The 18,720-nt window shown below is 41.1% G+C and overlaps 1 protein-coding gene across 4 annotated transcripts in view; it reads left to right on the top strand.

Annotated features, from left to right (window-relative positions):
* The window catches only part of stim2b (stromal interaction molecule 2b), a 45,267-nt gene that overhangs the window by 4,815 nt on the left and 21,732 nt on the right, over window positions 1-18,720 (top strand). For all 4 annotated transcript variants that reach the window (XM_067579151.1, XM_067579150.1, XM_067579149.1 and 1 more), the window contains exon 2: window positions 15,350-15,480. In XM_067579151.1, the coding sequence (XP_067435252.1) occupies window positions 15,350-15,480 (131 nt within the window). The remainder of the gene's footprint in view (window positions 1-15,349; window positions 15,481-18,720) is intronic.

The raw sequence follows: 18,720 nt of genomic DNA, 5'->3' as shown, positions 1-18,720 counted from the left end.
GTTTTTGGGAACGACTGTTTGTTTGCATGTATATTTGCATACACACACACGTGTATATGCCTGTAATTGCCACGTGCACAAAGTAATAAAGAAAGAATTTGTTGCTCTGGTAATTGAGGTTAGAGACGAGGCTGTTGTTGCAGGAACAGTTTAGGGTTCAAAGCTGCCATTTATCATGCTGTGAAGGGTTAGGGGGCGAGACTGGGGGCGTGAGGTTTAACATTTGGTGGGTCAGGCAGCTCCCCTTTGATTTAGGATGTTCAAAAGAGCAGACTGGCGGTTGAGATGTGAAAGAGGGCAACGGTGATAGAGGATGATTACTTAAGTGCGCAATTTGTTGTATATGAGCGCTTGTCACCTTCGACATGAAACAACTCATGTCACAGTTTCTTACTAGGTCTGAAAAGTCTAGAAATTTGTAAACAGGATATTAAATTTCAACAATTTAGCCCAGTAGTTAATAGTTGGCGGTCACATCAGCAACCAGCTGCCATCACATTGAACTAAAGCCAATGTCTTTATTGTGGACTGATTAACTGGTAGATTCTTGTCTTCCAGGAACTTCTGTTTTCTGGAAGGAAAGCCAAAGGTGAAGTAATTGATTATGGTGTTGCAGATAAACAGCAGCATGTTTTGACTTAGAGGTCATGGTGTAGAATTGTATTAAACTCATTTTACACTCAGCCTGAGTTTAACTTATATGACATCTTTCATGGCTTTGTCTTTACCACAAAAAGCTTGTTCTTCATTGTAAGACTTTTCAACTGGTTTAATGTAAATCTGCTTCCATGCATTGCAGTATGCATGACATTGGCCAAATTCAGAGTAGATGTAAACAATAGGAATCAAATCATTTCTTCACCTTGAGCAAGCAATTGGGCATAGTGGGTTTTTTTTTTTACAATCAGCAGCAAAAAGGGAGTGAGGCATTTACAATGGAAATCAGTTGAGGGGCAATGTGAACGTGGTCTTCTCCTGTTTTAATGGTGTTGTGTACTCAGCTTGTTTGGCGTTTCAACAAACAAAGCCCTTCCCTCTGGATGCAAGGAACACCCAGTTCTCAAATAATGTGCCTGCTGGATGATAGTTGTCTCAGATACAGAGCCCCCATTTAGCATAAGCTTTACATAACCTGCTGATGCAGAAACTGGCTGCTGTAGGTTCAGTTATATGTACTCGAATGTAGCGAGGCAAACACGAGTAGATCTTTCTCACACTCTACTTTTTTTTCTACATGATCTACAGCTTTGCAAAGTCATGAAGATTTCACTTGAGGCTTGTCTATGTTTGGGGAGAATTATCTGAATATTTGTTTATGAAGCCAAATCAGAGGTGACGTCAGCTATCTCAAACCTGCATTCATGAAGGGATTCGTTTTGAAAGGAGCGTCGACATTTGCCTGTCTCACAAGTGCTTGCTTAAATACTGAGGGGAGCACAGGAATTTGCATTTTGTGATACTTCCGCCGCCGCTGATCAAACTAACACACACACGCTTGAGGAAAGCCAGACATTCTTAGTGTTGGAGCCGTAGAACGAGTTTTGGGTTCGCTCTGTGGGCTAATAGTGACAGACAGAGTGTCACTGAGTACGTGGAGCGAGTCATAATGTCCTGGTTCTGTGGAGGACAACTCAACAGGCAAAGCCATTTCCTTTCTTTGACTAGAACAGACTGTTCTGAAGGGTCCTTCATGAGCCAAAGCAAAAAAAAGAATCATGACGTGGTGCTGAAAAGGTCATACCTCACCAAAATTCTGCAATCAACTCGATTAAAGCTGCACTACTTAATATTTTTATATTAAAAAAAGTGTCAAATAGTTATGTTTAATGTGAAAGATGTCGCTTGTAATGACAAACCCACAGAAAATGATCACCCGACTCTCAGCTGAACGATGCTACAACACTGTACAACACAGCATTGTTTTAGCATCTTTCAGCTAATTGGTTTGATTTCACGGCCCACAACTTCAATGTTATGGTTCACTCACACTGCTTTCATCAACCCCATTTCTAGCTGAAGCAGGCAGCTGTTTTCAGCATGAAAACTCTGCTATACCCAATGTATGCTACCTATCCAGCACCAAACAGCAGACAGTCAAAGGTAGCAACTAGCTGGTGAACACAGTTAGGAAGCTAAAAAGCCAGGTAATTCTTTAAGGAGTTTGTGAAGACCAAAACAGACTTAAAAGGAGAGAGGATCTTGGACCTACTGTTATTAGGTGGCCAGAAACAAAACTCCAAATGAATGCTAATGTTGCTACGTATCTGCTAGATGTACTGAAATGTTTGCCATCAGTTTTATAAGGTGATATTATGTCAGTGATTTGTATTCAGCTTGTTGTTGCTGGCCCCAATTGGCCAAAAATCAGTTACTCCAGTTTTAAAGCAGCACTAAAACATTTTTATAAACACAAAGGACCTAATGTCTAATGTGAAAGACTCTTCAGTTCCTCTCAACTCCTCAGTTTTTTAGCATCTTTTAGCTCAACCTTACTGTATTGATTCACTTTCCCTTGTATATATGCTGTTTGCCAACACATTCATCATATTAACTTAATAGTACTGTATGTCAGTGTCTGCTGCTCCCAAATGGCCAAAAAAAAATCAATTAATACTGCTTTAATGCAAAATCCATCTGTCAAAAGAGAGCACGGGTCCAGCTGTAGATCATTAGTAACCTCAAACAAAAGTCTGGCATTGCGTTGTCGCACTGACGCCGCTCAGTTGCCCAGTCGGCTTTCCCAAAAGTGGACAGCTGTCGCCCATCTCAATCAGGGGGCTTTAGGGTTGTGATCCAGCCTAATGAGACCCGTCACCAAACAGACCCCCCCCCCCCCCTCACCCCAACCCTCCTCAACCTCTGTGTATTTATAAAGCCACTGGTTAAGTTTTCCATGTGTATTTTCCATCATGCTCCCTGTTGTGGTTTCGGCTGACCCAATACTGACAGTGACGTGGCGGGTTCAGACTGTTCCTTTTCATTACTGAGATCTGTCGCCGCCGCACCAGGCCAGTCCGGCTCACCAGGGAGATAATGGGGCTTTATTTGATGGTTTACTCCGCTGTGCCCCCCCCCCCCCCAGTCACCAGCTATGCCAGAAAGCATAGATTGGGTTTTGAAATCACTAACAAGCGCTGAGACAATCAATGACCTGATCCACGTTCATGTTGGTTTTGTTACATTGCTAAATGCTATTGTTTAAGTATTGTTAACATCTAAATATTTTATTTAAATATCTCTTACCTCATGTAAACTTCATAATTTGAATGCTCTATGTATTGTCATTCATACCATTCTTTCCTCAAACACTATATCACTGTCAAAAAACTTAGGTCAAACCGGACAGCTCCTTGCTTTACATTCTTGAATCTCTAATGCTAACACAAGAATTATCTAGAACCCACCGGTGTGTTCTAGATAATTCATTCATAAGCAGTAAGCTGATTCACTCATGCAGAAAGCGCCTCAGTAAGAGATGTAGGTCACTGCTGTACAGTGTTTCCTGCTGCAAGTGGCCCACAGTAGCAGGACTGTCTGCCCTCACCCAGGCCCGCGCGGGCTATTGTTGTTAGCTCCGCCACACTTTAAGGTGTTGATCCCCTAGCTGGCAATGCACAACTCTTGGCTGAGTGAGCCCTTCATGGTGGATACACACAAGCTTGCACAATACTACGTGCGGATAGGAAGGACAAAATATAAATAAAGGAGCTCAACAACATACACAGATGTGTAGATGTAAACAAATGAGTAAAAAAAAGAAAAGAAAAAAGATCTAGGTTTCGTTTATGTTTCTCACTTCCTCTGTTTGTGGCTTTTCAAAGTGAGCATTTTTTATAATTGATTTGTCATTTAGCTCATTTATCAGGGAAAAATCCCAGTTGTATTTGCTATTGCCCACGTCTCAAATATGAGATTTTGCTACTTTGTATCATTAAAGATTTAAAGGTACCCCGTGGAGTTTTCTTATAAACAAACAAAATGTCTTTTAGATTCAGCGTTTCCTTACAAAAACACATTGCGTGTATCCTTGAGGTCTAACAAATGTGCATGTCCTCCCATATCACACTACATAAACATTTGTAAAGCCATTTTTTGTGCTGTTGAATATTCTAAATTGTACATTGATTGCATCCATGTTTACTTGCTAGCAGTGATCTTCTTCACTGTCTTTGTGGGTACAATATAACCCTTGTTTGTGCATTTCCACCACCAAGTTTACAAGCAGAATAGTGTACACTGGCATTTTATAGACTCAATTAATAATAATTATAATATAATCATTGAATCCATAGAAGGAAATGTACAGTTTCTGCTATCAGCTCTACATGTTTCCAGAATAAAAGGTGACAAAGGTCAGCCTTGTCCTGTTATGAGAGTGGGATCCGCTGTGCTAATACTCGTCACCTTAACACAGGAAGAGGCCAACACCATGCCCTTCACAGAAGCCTAAAATTGTCACCATGGCTTTCACACTTTGCATGTAATTTCCTGGCTAATAACATGTATTTACTGAAGTGTTACTTTCCTAAGGTATAAAGATTGAATTCAGAAAGGTGAACAGATTTCACATTTTCAAAGCAAACAAGCAAAGGGATGTTATGTCAAATGGATCTATTTATGCTGTACCATAATTGTATCGAACCGTGACTCCAAAACCGAGATACATACTGAACCGTAAATTTTGTGTACCGTCACACCCTTAGAAGTGAGGTGCGGTCCCCTCTGATTTCAGGGACTTTCCCTTGGCAGAGGGCACGTGATTGGGTGGCCAGGGTAAGAGGGGCAAAGAGCGGTGTGGATTTCTTTGGTATGCTGTCCCTTCTCAAGTCTGTCTCCTCTGAGGTTATTGGTCCAACCTGTGCTCATAACAAACTGATTTACAAGCAGAGACCACACCTAACAGGCAGATGTGGGCACAACGGTAAACAATGTCAGTTCAGACTTGTGAAGCACAACTCTGGTAAACTTGAATTACAGTTAAAAGAAACATGAAACAGTTGCTTTCAAGCGTCTCTGATTGGGCATTGTAAGGCCGTGGTGAGTTGACTGCTAATCCGTCCTACTGCTGCTAACAGTAGCATGTCCGGACCAACAGGTGGATTCTTAGGAACCACTTATCCTTCCCTTGATCTGCTCCAAAATGGACCCAGTTTGTATTACACATCAGAGGACCTGATAACAACACAATGACTTTCATTTGCTTTCTTCTCCTTCCTCTTCAAGCAGCAAGTGGGTCAAAGGTCTGACAAAGGTTTAGGCCTTCTGTCTGCACATGATTTGTTTCTGCTCTGTTTCATGTCAGAGACAGCAGCTTATGTTTTTTTTAAGAGTTGCAGAAGGTTGCTAACCTTTAGAAGTATCTCATTGCCAGTAAGAAATGTGTCATGACGCCGTTGACATTTTGTCTTTGTGTTGCCGCTGTTTATCTTCTGCATGAAGAGACTCAGATGTTTTCTTTTTTCAGGGTTCGATAGGCATCTTTATTTTAATTTAACTCCATGTATTTACTTTGCTATTGTCTGAACTATGACCCTTATTCTTAGCTTCTGTACAGGCGTCCATATTTAGGAACACCGTCTAAAAAAAAACTCCCAACAGAAACCTGTCAAGCAGGAAGGGAAAATACATACACAGGAAGTTGGCAGAGAGTCAAACCTGTTGTCTGCTGTCAGTTACAAATCCTCAGACGGAGACATTCCCATGGTTGCGCATTGAAGGGAGTGCCCAAAACCGTTTAATTAATCTCTTAGTGCCGCTTCTAAAAACATGTGACCTTCGTGTGTTCCCCGATGAGCACACTGTCTTCGCTTTTGTTTTGACAAACCTTGCAGGTTTAAAGGTAGCAGTAAAAGTTTTAACAGGCTGTTCTCAATGTTCCTTCCTTCACATTAATGTTGTTTTAAATCTTTCTCTTCCAAGGCCCCGCAAAGGTCTGAGCTGCGGATTTTGACAGTCCGGACATTTACACTTTGCACACATCTTGAACGATGTGCCGGCAATGTAAGATCCAACAGGATGTAAACATTAATGACAGTAAATCTTCTGATGAGAAAGAGCAGTGTGCGGGAGTTTTTGCACTTTAAAGTGCTCTATTCTTGGAGGTGCAAAATATTTTCCTTCCAAGGTTGTCATGCCACTAATAAGATCAGGCGTCTTTTGAGATAAATTACTTGTAATATGATCCTTCCCATTGAAAGACAGAAATAATAGGTTAGATATGCAGTCGGGGGCCAAATGCAACACATCTGGTTGGAGGGATTCTGCTTTTTTGTTACTATTTTCTTGTTTTTTTTATTTTTCTAACTAATTTGGACAAAGTTAGAGAACACGGGGTACCATACCCTAATAGAGATACTTCCAGTGGGAAAGTCTTAACCCTCATCCTTCCTTTCCCGAGGCCATGTCATAGATGAGGAACACTAAATCCCAGTTGGGGGTTATCTAGGATGTAGCCTATCTTCTGTACACTTGTGTGCATGACTTTATTTTTACTTGTAATCACTGTTATTCAAAAGTTTCACTCGTTGTCCATCCAGAACTGGATCCAATTACCACATGGTCCATGTGGTCCATGTGGTAATGGGAGTTGTTGTCATGCTATTCATTGTTCATTGTTAACTTTTAACATGTGATCATTTTGGCTGTATCTCGTCCTTATTCCAGGCGTGTGCTCTCTCTCTCTCTCCGTCTCGCTCTCTATAGACATACCTTCCATTAACCTTACATCCAGAAGAGCATGTCGGAGGCCAAGCAAGCAAATTAAACAAGCGTGTAGCCTCTTCTTTGTCTTTTCATTCCTTCCTCCTGCTTCTCTTCCTCGGGCCCGGCGCATACGCCACACATCTCGTGTTTGGGGCTGTTATTAAAACATTCCACGGACGCCCGGGCGCAAGGAGCGTCTCCTTTTCTGGAAGTTTTTAGATCAGACTTGGTGGGCCTCCACACGTTTTGCTCTAGTTGTCTTCCCCCTCCCTTTATCTGCTCTTTAAAAAAAAAAAAAATCTGTGGCCTAAGCAGAGGATTACTGATGCCTGTTAAGGTGGTTTAGGGGGGTAAGGTATATCCCTGTTTCAGGGGAATTGACTGGGTTCAACAGGTCAAAGACAAAGAGCTCTCTATGCCTGTTTGAATCAATCATCAGGTAGTTTCTAAGTTCTCTTTCTTAACTGTAGTTGCCTGAGCTGATCCACCTCCAGCTTTAATGTTTGTGTAATCTATTATTTCCATGGCTTCTTACATTACAAATTGGGGCAGAGATAATACAGTTCTGGGTGGATCAGGTTTGGTTGAGACATGTTAACTGTCTAGAGGCTGATGTAGCTCGGTGTGGTTTTGCAAGACTTTGATTGGGCCGGAGACAAAGTTTTGAGTGTTGTGTGGGAAATTGAGTAACTATGCGATAGTGTGTGGCGCTGTGCTTTTGTGTTTGCTTACCTGATGATTTTGCAGTAAGACATCCTCCCGCCATGCCCCCAGGGCACCCTGAGGAGTTAAAAAGCTCACCTGTCAGCACAGCAGGAACTCAAACACAACAAAAACCCCCTCAGTACCTGGCAAACACATAATGTTTCCTTTTTGCAAGGGCATCAAGACAGATCATTTGCTCATTTTAATTGTGGGATAGAGACATTTGCAATCATCTGTCAGATTCTTTCCCTCCTACTCGCCAACTTTTTTTCCCCTTGTGTCATTCTCTTGAATAAGAAGTGAAAGAGGACAGTTTTAAATTTACACCCGTGTCCATTTTAACAGCTTGTGCAAACTGAGACTAAGATACAAACATTTTCTGTATCTTGTTTCTTCCTCTTCAACTAACTTCCTTGTGGCATTTATAGGCGGCTAATGATATTTGTGTCTTATTAATGAATGCTGATGAGCTGAAATGGTAGACTCTCCAGAAGCTTTATTTACTTGCCTTTAATACTGACCCATCAGCATGACTTATGACACTGCCCTGCCATATGGGCACTTATCAGGGGGAACAAGTCTGGTACACATTGACATCACAATCCTCCCCTCCCCCACTTCACACAATTTGGAACATGATCGGTAAATGCAGCGCAATTCGGATTTTTTAAGCTTTATTCACAAGAATCACAGACATATGACTTTTAAGTGATCACAGGAAAGGGTCAGACGTGGGAGGTGCCCCTGGAGCAAAGCTAGTCTGACTCACAGCTGCTCGGGGCGCCAGTGAAACGCAGGAGTTTATGAGAATATACTTAACATCTCACTTATCATCCGTATGGTAAGTGCATACATCGTAAATGTTAGAAAGCTGATAAGGTTCGGCAGGTTGCCAGCGGATCTAATGAACTGCTGACACGGCTGACACAGTGTGTTAATCTACTATATGTAGAAAGGTGCACCTCGCCGCGTTGGATGACTGGAGAGCCGAGTGACATCTAAGCAGGTGGTCGCTTGACCTTGAGGCTGCCATTACATCAGAGCAGCTGGGTCATGTAGCGAAAAATGGGACTGGAAGAAACAGGTTCAAGGTTGAGGGTTGTTGGGAAGGATGCTTACAGTCAGTGCTGCTTATTAAAATCTATTACATTACATCGTTTGTGGGCTTGTGCACAAAAATAGGGGTGCCTGTTTGGAGGTTAAAGCAGACGATAATACAGTAGAAAGAAATGTGTTCAAAATCTGGCTGTCTTGGACAACGCTAAGTTTTATAAGGCAGTTTAATTGAACTTTTTAAAAAGCATCTCACAGTCTACCTGGCATACTGTTAGAATAATAAAATACAAAGTGTTCCCAAGGATGTTTGAAGGTGAAATCTGGACAACCAGCACTCACTCATTTACTATTCCTCACACTCAATAGTTTGCTCTAGGGCTGCAACTAACAATTATTTTCATTATCGATTGACCTGTTCATTATTTTCTTGATTAACTGATTAATTGTTTGGGCTATAAAATATCAGAAAACGGTGAAAAATGTCAGTTTCAGTTTCGTCCTCAAAGATCTTGTTCTGTCCCAACCGACAACCCGAAGATACTCAGTTTACGATCAAAACGATGGATCAATTATTAAAATACTTTGGTGATTAATTTTCTGTCAATCCAGTTGTTGCAGCTCTAGTTTGCTCTTTAGTGAGTTGTGAGGTTTTCGGCACTTAAAAAAACAATTTTGTGTCATCTATCATTACTGACAGGTGTAGTGTTTGCTCGGTAAATTCCACACATATTTTAGCAATTAATCATGCATAGAAGTATCCGATGTTGCTTTTGGATCTTTTCCTGCAATCGTTCAATCATTTTCATCCGTATTTAATTGTTTTACAAAGCAAACCTTACTGTTCGACACTGGCTGAGAGTATGTTAGATGTGGTCATTGTCTAAATGCTGAAAGACGAAGAGGAGAAGCTCCCCTGTGAGCTCACGCTCTCGTCTTTTTTAGCGTGTGGCGTGTTTGCTCACTGATCTGCTTCCTCATTACTTCATCCTGATCTGCATGTCGAGTCCACTGCCATCTGGACAACAGCATCCTAGACACCTGAGAATCTGTCTGAATATGCACCGCATGTGTCAATAAGGTGTGTGTTTTTGACGTCTGCGATATGTCTGCTGTGTCTGCACTTGAGAGACAGACAGAGAGAGAGAGAGAGAGAGAGAGAGAGAGAGAGAGAGAGAGACACTGTGTGTGAGTGTGTGTGTGTGTGTGAGAGCAGGAAATAGCTGAGGACACTGAGAACACTCGAGCAGTTTGCGAGTAAGAAGAGGCCTCTTGGCTCCCCAGAGTCGCATGTCAAACTCATCATATCCTTCCATCTTAATTCCACCTCGCCTCTGCCCACAAACTCCCGCTCACAGATACTCTTACACTTAATCTGGCCTCTCATCCTAGATCAGGTTTGAAGTGAGATGTGGGGGAGGAAGGACATGTCTGTACCTCATCCCAGGTGGAAAACTCATTCTGAGTACTACCAGGGGTTGGCATGACACCTCTGTGCCATGAGCGCAGGGGTTCACAACCTCAGTTGTCAGCTCTTTCTTTGGGACTGAACAGCTACAGGGCTTTGTGTATTGAAGCTGCAGTTAATTGCTGCTGTCCTGTTGAAAGAAATGGACAGAAAAGAGTTATTTGTTCAATATTTTGTATTCAAGTGATGGTTATTTAATTTTTTTTGGCTAAAAAATGGAAAATGGGATTTCCACTGTGCAGGAAACTCAGTGATTTTCTCATGAAAATGTCCTTCAGTGCATTTCAGTTACATCAATTATACTGTAATATATAATATAATGTTTCATGAAATTGCAGAGAAACTCAATTTCTTAAAAGATAAGGCTGGCAATATTCTGTATATTTCAACAAATCCCAGGAGAAAGACCAACACGTCAATGTGTTAGACTGTTTCTCCCCGTATGTGTCTCTCATCTCCAACCTCAGTCGTTCCTACTGACGATCTAAATCTTTAAAAACCAGTCACAGCTCTATACTTTTATTTTTAATACAGGCTTAGTCATTTTCTAAAACACCTGGGCACCGCAGGTCCAGTCAAATGTTACTCAAACAGACATAAATATTGCATTTGTTGGGGACTATTTTCAGCAGCGAGTGTTCGCAGCAGCAGGATGGTGTGGGATTGACTCAAAATAAACTAAAGTGCCCACTGTACCATAGTTTCTAATAGTTTTTGGACAGTGATGAAGGTCTATGACACAGAGGTACAAGATATATCAGACTTTGGCTACACAGGCGATAGTTGTTAATAGGAACAATTCATTGTTATCTTGTTCTTTTCATGAGATTTGTTGACAATAAAAGTAAAAATTGAATATCAGCAGACTTATCCTTTTAATTTATTGCATTATATTTCTTTTTAGATTTGAATGAAAGGGGATTATTCTCTGGAAGACCGATTGCATTTGTACAGAATACACTGTCCTGTCCCACTGCTGATCTGAGGTAAATAAGCGAGATGAAGAGAATTCAAGTGTAGAAAAATTTCACTCCCATTGTCACTTCTGTCATATTAGCACATCAAACCATCATAGGAGCTGAAAAGAAGCAAACAAACCTGCATGAAAAAAAAAAAAAAAGTTTATCTGACACTTGAAGATGTGAAGATAGTGCTCTCTAATATTTGCACAGAGCACAGCGGGGTAAGAAAGTCAAGTCTGCTGTATAGATTGTACAAACACGATGGCCGGATGTCTCAAGGGACCAGCTTCAAGGAAGTCCCCAAAAAGTCACTACAAACGCATCAAACACACACTTCCCTGTCTGCTTCTCCTGTCACCTACTTAACAAGCTTTTTTGTGAAACTAAAGACAGAACCGTCTTAATGACATGCATATATTGTGCAAAAAAAAAAAAAAAAAATTTTTGAAGCATCGGGATTCACTTTAAAGGAAGCGGCTGACAGCTTAATGCTTTTGTTATCAGATTCCTTTGAAGCAAACCCGCTGCCCTTTGTGACAGCTGGCAGGCATTTTTGTGAGTTGTAGCAAAGTGAATTACTGTACAACTGCTTGTGTTTGCATGCTGTGTGTGTGTGTGTGTACTTAACATCTGCATGTGCGTGTGTGTGTGTGAGCAAGGGAGACCTCTGCCATTGTTGAGCTTTTACATCCTGACAACCGGGAGTCTGACGGGTTAAAAATAACCCAGTGCTTTCCAATTTTGTCATCTTTTGGGACTGCTTCTCCCGGCTGTTTTGATTTTGCGTACGTCCCCCCGGAATGCTTGGGGTCACCGGCGACCACTTCCTGTCACATACTTCCCCATTGTAGTGTTCGCAAATGTCCCTAAACATACTCAAAAATAGGACATCTGGTAAGGAACGGCTTGTGCTGTCATATTTGTGAATTGCACACCAGGCGGTCCAGCCTAAATGCTGTCACCATGAATGACAGCGTTTTTTTTTAAATTTTTATTTTTTTTATCTGAGCATTATCTTTCTGAAGCTTTTCCTGAGCTTCAGAAGAGAAGTCTGCACACACGCAGAACAGAATTAGGACACTAGTATAGAAAGAAGTGACAATAAGAAAAAAAAGATCCAACATCACAGGATGTTGTTAAAAGCAGGACGCTGTTATCAATTCTGACGTCTCTGCAAAACATAATAAAAGTGGGACTCACAACAGGATGTGCAGCCATCTGTGTGTGTTTGTATGTAAAACACAAGTAAAGTATTTGAGTTTTGTCCCTGTTTAAATAACCAAACAGCCAAATAGATATGCATGCTATGCAAACATCTTGCTATGTAAACTGCCCTGGCGAGCTAAGCAAATGCATTATGTAACTTGTTCTCAAGCATCAGATGCCTTTTGACAGACTGACACTGCTGAAATAAGCCTCATCTGAAAGAGTGTGTGTATTTGTGTGTATAATATTTCCTGTTGTTGATAGATAGACATTTTCAACTCGTGTATTTATCTTCAAGAGGAGCAGCTGAGTTTTTTTTTGCAGGGTTTTGTGGTTGGTTTGTTCCTCAGTGTTCGACTGTTTTTATGTGCGCTTGTACAACAAACAGTAGGGTAGAAGTTAAACAGGCTTGCTCTTGATAGGTGTACAGTGCGTTGTCATACGTGGAAGTTAGATATTTTCTTTTGTGCTGACACAGGGGGAGATATTAAAGCCACTGAAACAGAGTTTCAGTCGCTACTGTATCCGTTTGCACGAAAACAAATCATCACCGGGTTATCCAACCTCCAGCACTGTATCATTCTCATCTGCCATTCAATAGTCGTGAGGCTCAGTCCGCTCGCAGACCCTTTGCCAATGCCAGTTTCTTCATTTGACACGGACATCCTCCCCAGTGTCCTCTCATCCAAACTTAGCCCGGGCACACATCCAATCAAATGTCTCCTTTAGCTTCTTCCGTGGACTGCCAAGTGGCAACTCTATAACTATCGTGTCAAGTCTTGTTTTAGTAAACAGATCCTACATCAAAAACCTTCAGAAAATGCCACAGTGTTACTTATACTCTATACTGTACATGCTCATGGATACACATTTTCTATTTTATGTCAATCCAACATAGTTATGACTCTTTTTGCAACTTTTTTAGTAATTTTTAAGAGTACGGAATGGTTTTTGTGACATGTGTTTCAAATGAAAACTGAAATACTTGAAAGTGCTTAAAGGAATAGTTTGGCATTTTGGAAAATAAACATATTCGCTTTCTTGCTGACAGTTAGACGAGAAGATTGATACCACACTCATATCTGTCGGTTAAATATGAAGCTAAAGCCACCAGCTGGTTGGCTTAGCTTAGCATAAATGCTGGAAACAGGAAAACTGCTAGCCTAGCTCCATCCAAAGGGAAAAAATAAACCCCACAACTTTTTTACACCTTGGTTTTTGTAAGAATTAAACAAACAAGATATAAATGTTAATTAGTGAGCTTTAGAGGTGCTAATAGGAGGATTTTGTTACCTTTGGAAAGAGCCAGGCTAGCTGTTTCCCCCTGTTTCCAATCTTTATGCTAAGCTAAGCTAAGCTAACCGGCTGCTAAGTGGTGTCAATCTTCTCATCTAACTCTGGACAACAAAGTAAATAAGTGTATTTGCTAAAATGTGAAACAATTGCTTTAAAGATGTGAGATTATTTGTACATTTTCCTTTTTGAGCATTCATAAAAATTTTGGCGCAAAAACAGGGTTTTTTTTTTTCATTTGCACAAGTGAAAAAGTACTTTGCAATTGTATATTGTGTACCAAGAATAAGAACTGTAGTTTTCTATTGGATTTTTCATCATCCTGGTAGCTTCTCTGACAGTGAAACACCACTCACTGCCAGGAGCAACTGAACGCCTGATACATGTGTGGGTGTGTGTTGCTGTCTAGCTGTTGTTTGGGTGTCTCCCTCAGCTGCCGTGTGGCTTTGTGTTTGGTCTGAAACTGTTGCCACACGGGGAGCATCATTATTTGTTAGGCCTTGGCATGGATCGGACAGTTGGACAGTTACCAATATATTTCATTCTCTCCTTGTGTATGTAGTTTATTGAGTGATGTGTAAGATGAAACCGCTTAAAATGTGTGTATCTGTTTGTATATGAGCCGCTGTTTCTCTGGGTGTTCATATCTGTGTGTGTGCGTGTGTGTGTGTGTGTGTGAGTTATGTGGCTCCGCTGAGACAGTTTGGCACCTGGCCAGCTCAAACTGTCCATTGCTTGGAAGGCTGGAAGTAATGGGCTCGTTTCCCCCGGTGGGACGGGAGGGGGACCGAATAAAAACAAGGGGGGGGGGGGTGTGTGTGGGGGTGCCTGGGGACGCTACAGGAATGACAACAGCACACGATCGAGTCCAGCAGGAGTGGACTGTGTGCTGAAGAGGCTCGACATTTGAGCCAATTGTGACAAAAGCCACAACTGGAGTCACTTTAATCAGAAGCACCAAAGTTTAACTTTAAATTGAATTAAATATTTGAAGATTGAGTTACCCTCGAATGACTGAGGGGTTTAGGAATGTGGCCTAAAATGTATATCTTGGTATATTTTGATTTTGGATAATTATATTACATGTACAAACAAGATTTCTGCTTAATTCAATAGATCATATTTTAATTAGGGCAAATTTCAAGTATATATATTTGACAAAAGTGATCTTGTTTTACTTGTTTAATAGGAAAACTGCAGTGTAGGAGGCCTGCTAGGACCAGTTTTTCAAAAGTACAGAGTAATCTTACAACTTCTCCTTATTCCATGTCACACAAGGAAGTGAATATGCATTTTAATAAATATCTGGAGGGTGGTTGCTGTCTTCACCCTGAAGACGGGTGGAGCCAGGTCAACCCAAACTGCCAGCCAGGAGTGCATACGCAGGTGTGTGTCTTCTCCACTGTCCCCTTAGGGCTTAAAGGACACCGACATGTTAATATTTGTTGCCTGAATGAACACCAAAGATGTCCTCAGCAAGTTTTCTCACTCCAAAAGGAAAGAAAGAGATTTTCTTGCGTCATAAAATATATTTATACTATAAAACTTTGTTGGCTAACTTTGTAAACACAACCTCACTTTTACTACAATAGATCATTATGTCATTAGTCATTATGTTTTGCTTTGTGTGACTGTTTTATTTGGGATGTAATCTTCGTTGTCATGGCATGTGTCATCTCGGTGTGCAGTTTTCAATGAATTACACAGCAGCAATTCCTTAGAAGTCCTCCAGCAACAGCTCGTTTTAAATGACTTAAACTGTTTGTTTAACACTTACCGTACTCTAAATCCAAGTGTATATCCTGCTCTTGTTGAAAGTGTCATGAAAACAAGGACTTATGCTAATTACTGATCTGTTTGACACATAGTAGCTGGACACGCAACCGTTGTGTCCTCAGGCTGTTGTTTAACCTCGGCCTGATCCTGCATCTCTAACCTGCGTCGTTTGTCCCCCCTGCAGACCCGTGTCTCATAGTGATACCACCATGCATAGGTGAGGCCGACCGCTTCAGCCTGGAAGCCCTGCGCCACATCCACAAGCAGCTGGATGACGACAACGACGGGGGAATAGAGGTCAACGAGAGTGTGGAGGTGAGCTTTGTAAATAAATGTACGTTTATGATTTTTGGTGTCAAGCCAACACTCGGATGTGACACAAGTGTTGCCAGAGGACGTATGAAAAGTTTTAAACCACACCTAAGGTCAAACCTGTGACCTTAAGGTTAAACTGTCTTACCCCTTCAAATTATTGAAGAGATAAGACAGAAAAAAAATCATATTTATTGAAATTGAGCCTTTTTCTTTGAAAAAATTTGAATAATTTCATCACTTTTTGTCACTAAAAATCCCTCAAATGGAACAATCTGAGAAGGATTATCATTTAATTAACTTTAATTAACTCATGTCCATGAACCCACAAATATTATGTTACTCGATCAAAAGTTGTTTCTTTCAGGCATTTTCACTGTGTGTGCACGTATTGCACCCATTTTATTCATTTCATTTTCATAGAATGTAATTGTCTTTCATACTATCTAATGTGTCTAATGCACCAGGAAGACAAGTAAGACTGGGAAATCCTAAAATTATGACATATGCACAATGTTAAACCTGTTTTTCCTGGAATGCGATTGTTTGTCGTCTTGTGACTATTTGACCACTACCACGGGCTTTCCCTGAGTTACCGTCTCAGCAAACATCCAGCCACCTGTGAAAGTGGATCACCACTTACGAGTAAATATTTAGTTTACAATGCTAACAGAGAATAACAGCCTGTGGCAGTGTATCAGGCTTGCTAGCTGCCCTGAAAGTCAAATCATTTTCATATTTAGCAGTTAGTCATCGGCGGAGGCAGCCAAATTGGTGTCAGCATTCCTAACGCAGGGACACATCATCAAAAACACACACACACACAGATCCCTAGTAGCATTTTCTTGTACTTGAATTTGAAGCAAAAGCTTTAGATATCTGTAGTTTTATTTTATCACTTCTCAATGTGTCAGAATTAAGACAAATACGACTGTATGACTTTATTTGAGATCTTGTGCCCTTAAGTTCAACTAAAAATATTTACAGACGCATAAAGTTGCTGTAAAATCTTTGCTAGTGATCAAATAACTTTAGATGAAGCAGTGTGTGGATGTGTGTGGGTGGGTGGGGGGGATCGAGAGTGAGAAAGGGCAGATTTCTGTGAGCGACTAGAAGGGTAGGGCTGACATCTGAGAGCACTCTGACCTGCCATGCCCTGTGCGTCTCTTGGTAATCAACGACCTCTTACGTTCAAAAGAAACCACTCAGGACCGTGGTCAAGACCCCTGAGGGCTGCTGGTGGTAGAACTGGCCCCCAGCCCACATTAAGGCGCATATATCCGTGATGCCTGTACGCTCTGTATCCGAGCCCCCTGCCCCGTTTTCACCCTTTGTCTTTATAAGGGCAATGAGTCATGGCTGTTTCTTTCCAGCAGAAAGCCCGAGTTGTTTTTGGCCGCCACTCATTACTGAGGACTCCCAAGCTTCTCCTCTGGTTCTCCGGTGGCTGGCGGAGCAGGGTTTCATAACATGATGGATGTCCCTTTCACCAAATTAGTGGCTGTCTATCAGTTGGTTTTATGGATGTTGTCGTGTGAGCGGGAGCGCAGGACCGAAACAAGTGGATTTTCACTGTCAGGTTAACTGTGACATAAAGTGAATAGACCTGTTTGTTCTTCGCTGCAAAGATCACATTTCACTCTCACATTCTTGTAGCTATTTTCAAAACGTAACACTAAATTTAACAGTTCATTTCTTCAGATTGGCAACCGAAAAAAGGCTCAAATTCAGGATCTTTATGCAAAGTTTGAATCAAATTTCTCCAGTGATGTTACATAAAGGCTTTAAACAATGTCTACACTTAACTTTAAAAATGTCAAAATTAATGAAAATAACCAGTAACAACATTAACAATTGCATAACATAGTGCTAGCTTTTACAGTCATTGGTTTCTCCTGAATTGTCTGAACCCAAAAGTCATTACCTTTTTTAAGGCACAATTAATTACAGTAAAGTTAAATGTTAAAATGCATCATGTGAGCTGTTAAAGTGATACCTAAGATGAGATCATCAGGTAAAGATATTGGAAATACAGGAACAAAAGCAGCCAGATGATCTGTGCTCTTCAATGTTCAATGTTTTTTTTTTTTACTGCATTTCATACTGTAAAAATGGCCATGAAAGGGGGTCAACTCCTGGCTCTTCCTCTCCACATGTCAAAACATCCTTGAGCATAAATTGCCTCATGTTACTCTTGCTGGAAAAGTTGTGATTTTGGGGTGTATAAATGAAATTGACCTGACATGGACACTATTTACTGTCAGTATCAGTAAAGTGTCAGTCTCTTCCTGGCAGTGATAAGCAAAGTGTCTGGGTGGGGGTTAAAGGTACGTTAATCTGCATCTGTCCTGAGGTTGACAAGGCCCTCCTCATCACCCATGCACCCCTTTCCCCCCCTTGCTGAAACCTTGCACCCATGCAAATAAAGATTCTCTTCTTCTCTCCCCTTCTCTCCCCCCATCTACATACCAAAATTTGAGAGGATGACTAAAACGATGGTCATATTTGTAATCTTATACATTAGCCGAGGGCAGGATATCCAGTTTTTCATGACACGCATTTCAGGCACTCTTTCGCTGGTAGTAAAGACGACATGAGGACTTGTCACACAGGCAGTGAAGATATACGGTTGTGGTGACAAAAGTAGCAGCGGTCAACATTCACCTGCATGTTAAGTGGCTTCAGTAAAATGTAAGAAGCCTATCCCTTATTTAAACACATGATACTGTGAGTACTTGTGAGCACATAAATCTTGGTTTGTGCTTTCTCTGTTGCTAGATTCGAGGCAGCAGCAGATCCACTATCTGTGTATCAGTGTGGTTGAAACCCCCTGTACGTTTGTGACGTCGTAGCAAAAGTGTGAAGTCGCATCTAGTGGTGTACGACACTTGCAAGCATCCTCAGCTTGGTAATTTGTAAGTAATTCATGAACAGAGTTTGGCACGTTGTGCTTTCACGACTCCCTCGGTCAAAATCTCAACAGCCAGATCTGACAAAGAATATTTCCTTTGTTGTAGTGATGCTTATTTTTACATTAGGAGTTTGCTTTTACATTTAAATTGCTCAATCAAACTGAAAATTGTGTCTCTCAGGCATAAATCTAATAGGAAATGGCCTCATCAGTTATCTGTTAGTCACCTGGCAGCCTTGTAATGTAAAATTTGCTTTACTCTTAACATTTCTCTTTAACTTAACACCAATCAGTGTTGCTAAGTTACAGGGAAATGAACCCTCACGAACATA

Source organism: Thunnus thynnus, chromosome 22 (genome assembly GCF_963924715.1).
Source record: "Thunnus thynnus chromosome 22, fThuThy2.1, whole genome shotgun sequence".
NCBI classification, from domain to species: domain Eukaryota; kingdom Metazoa; phylum Chordata; class Actinopteri; order Scombriformes; family Scombridae; genus Thunnus; species Thunnus thynnus.
This window is presented reverse-complemented; position numbering and strand designations above follow the sequence as displayed.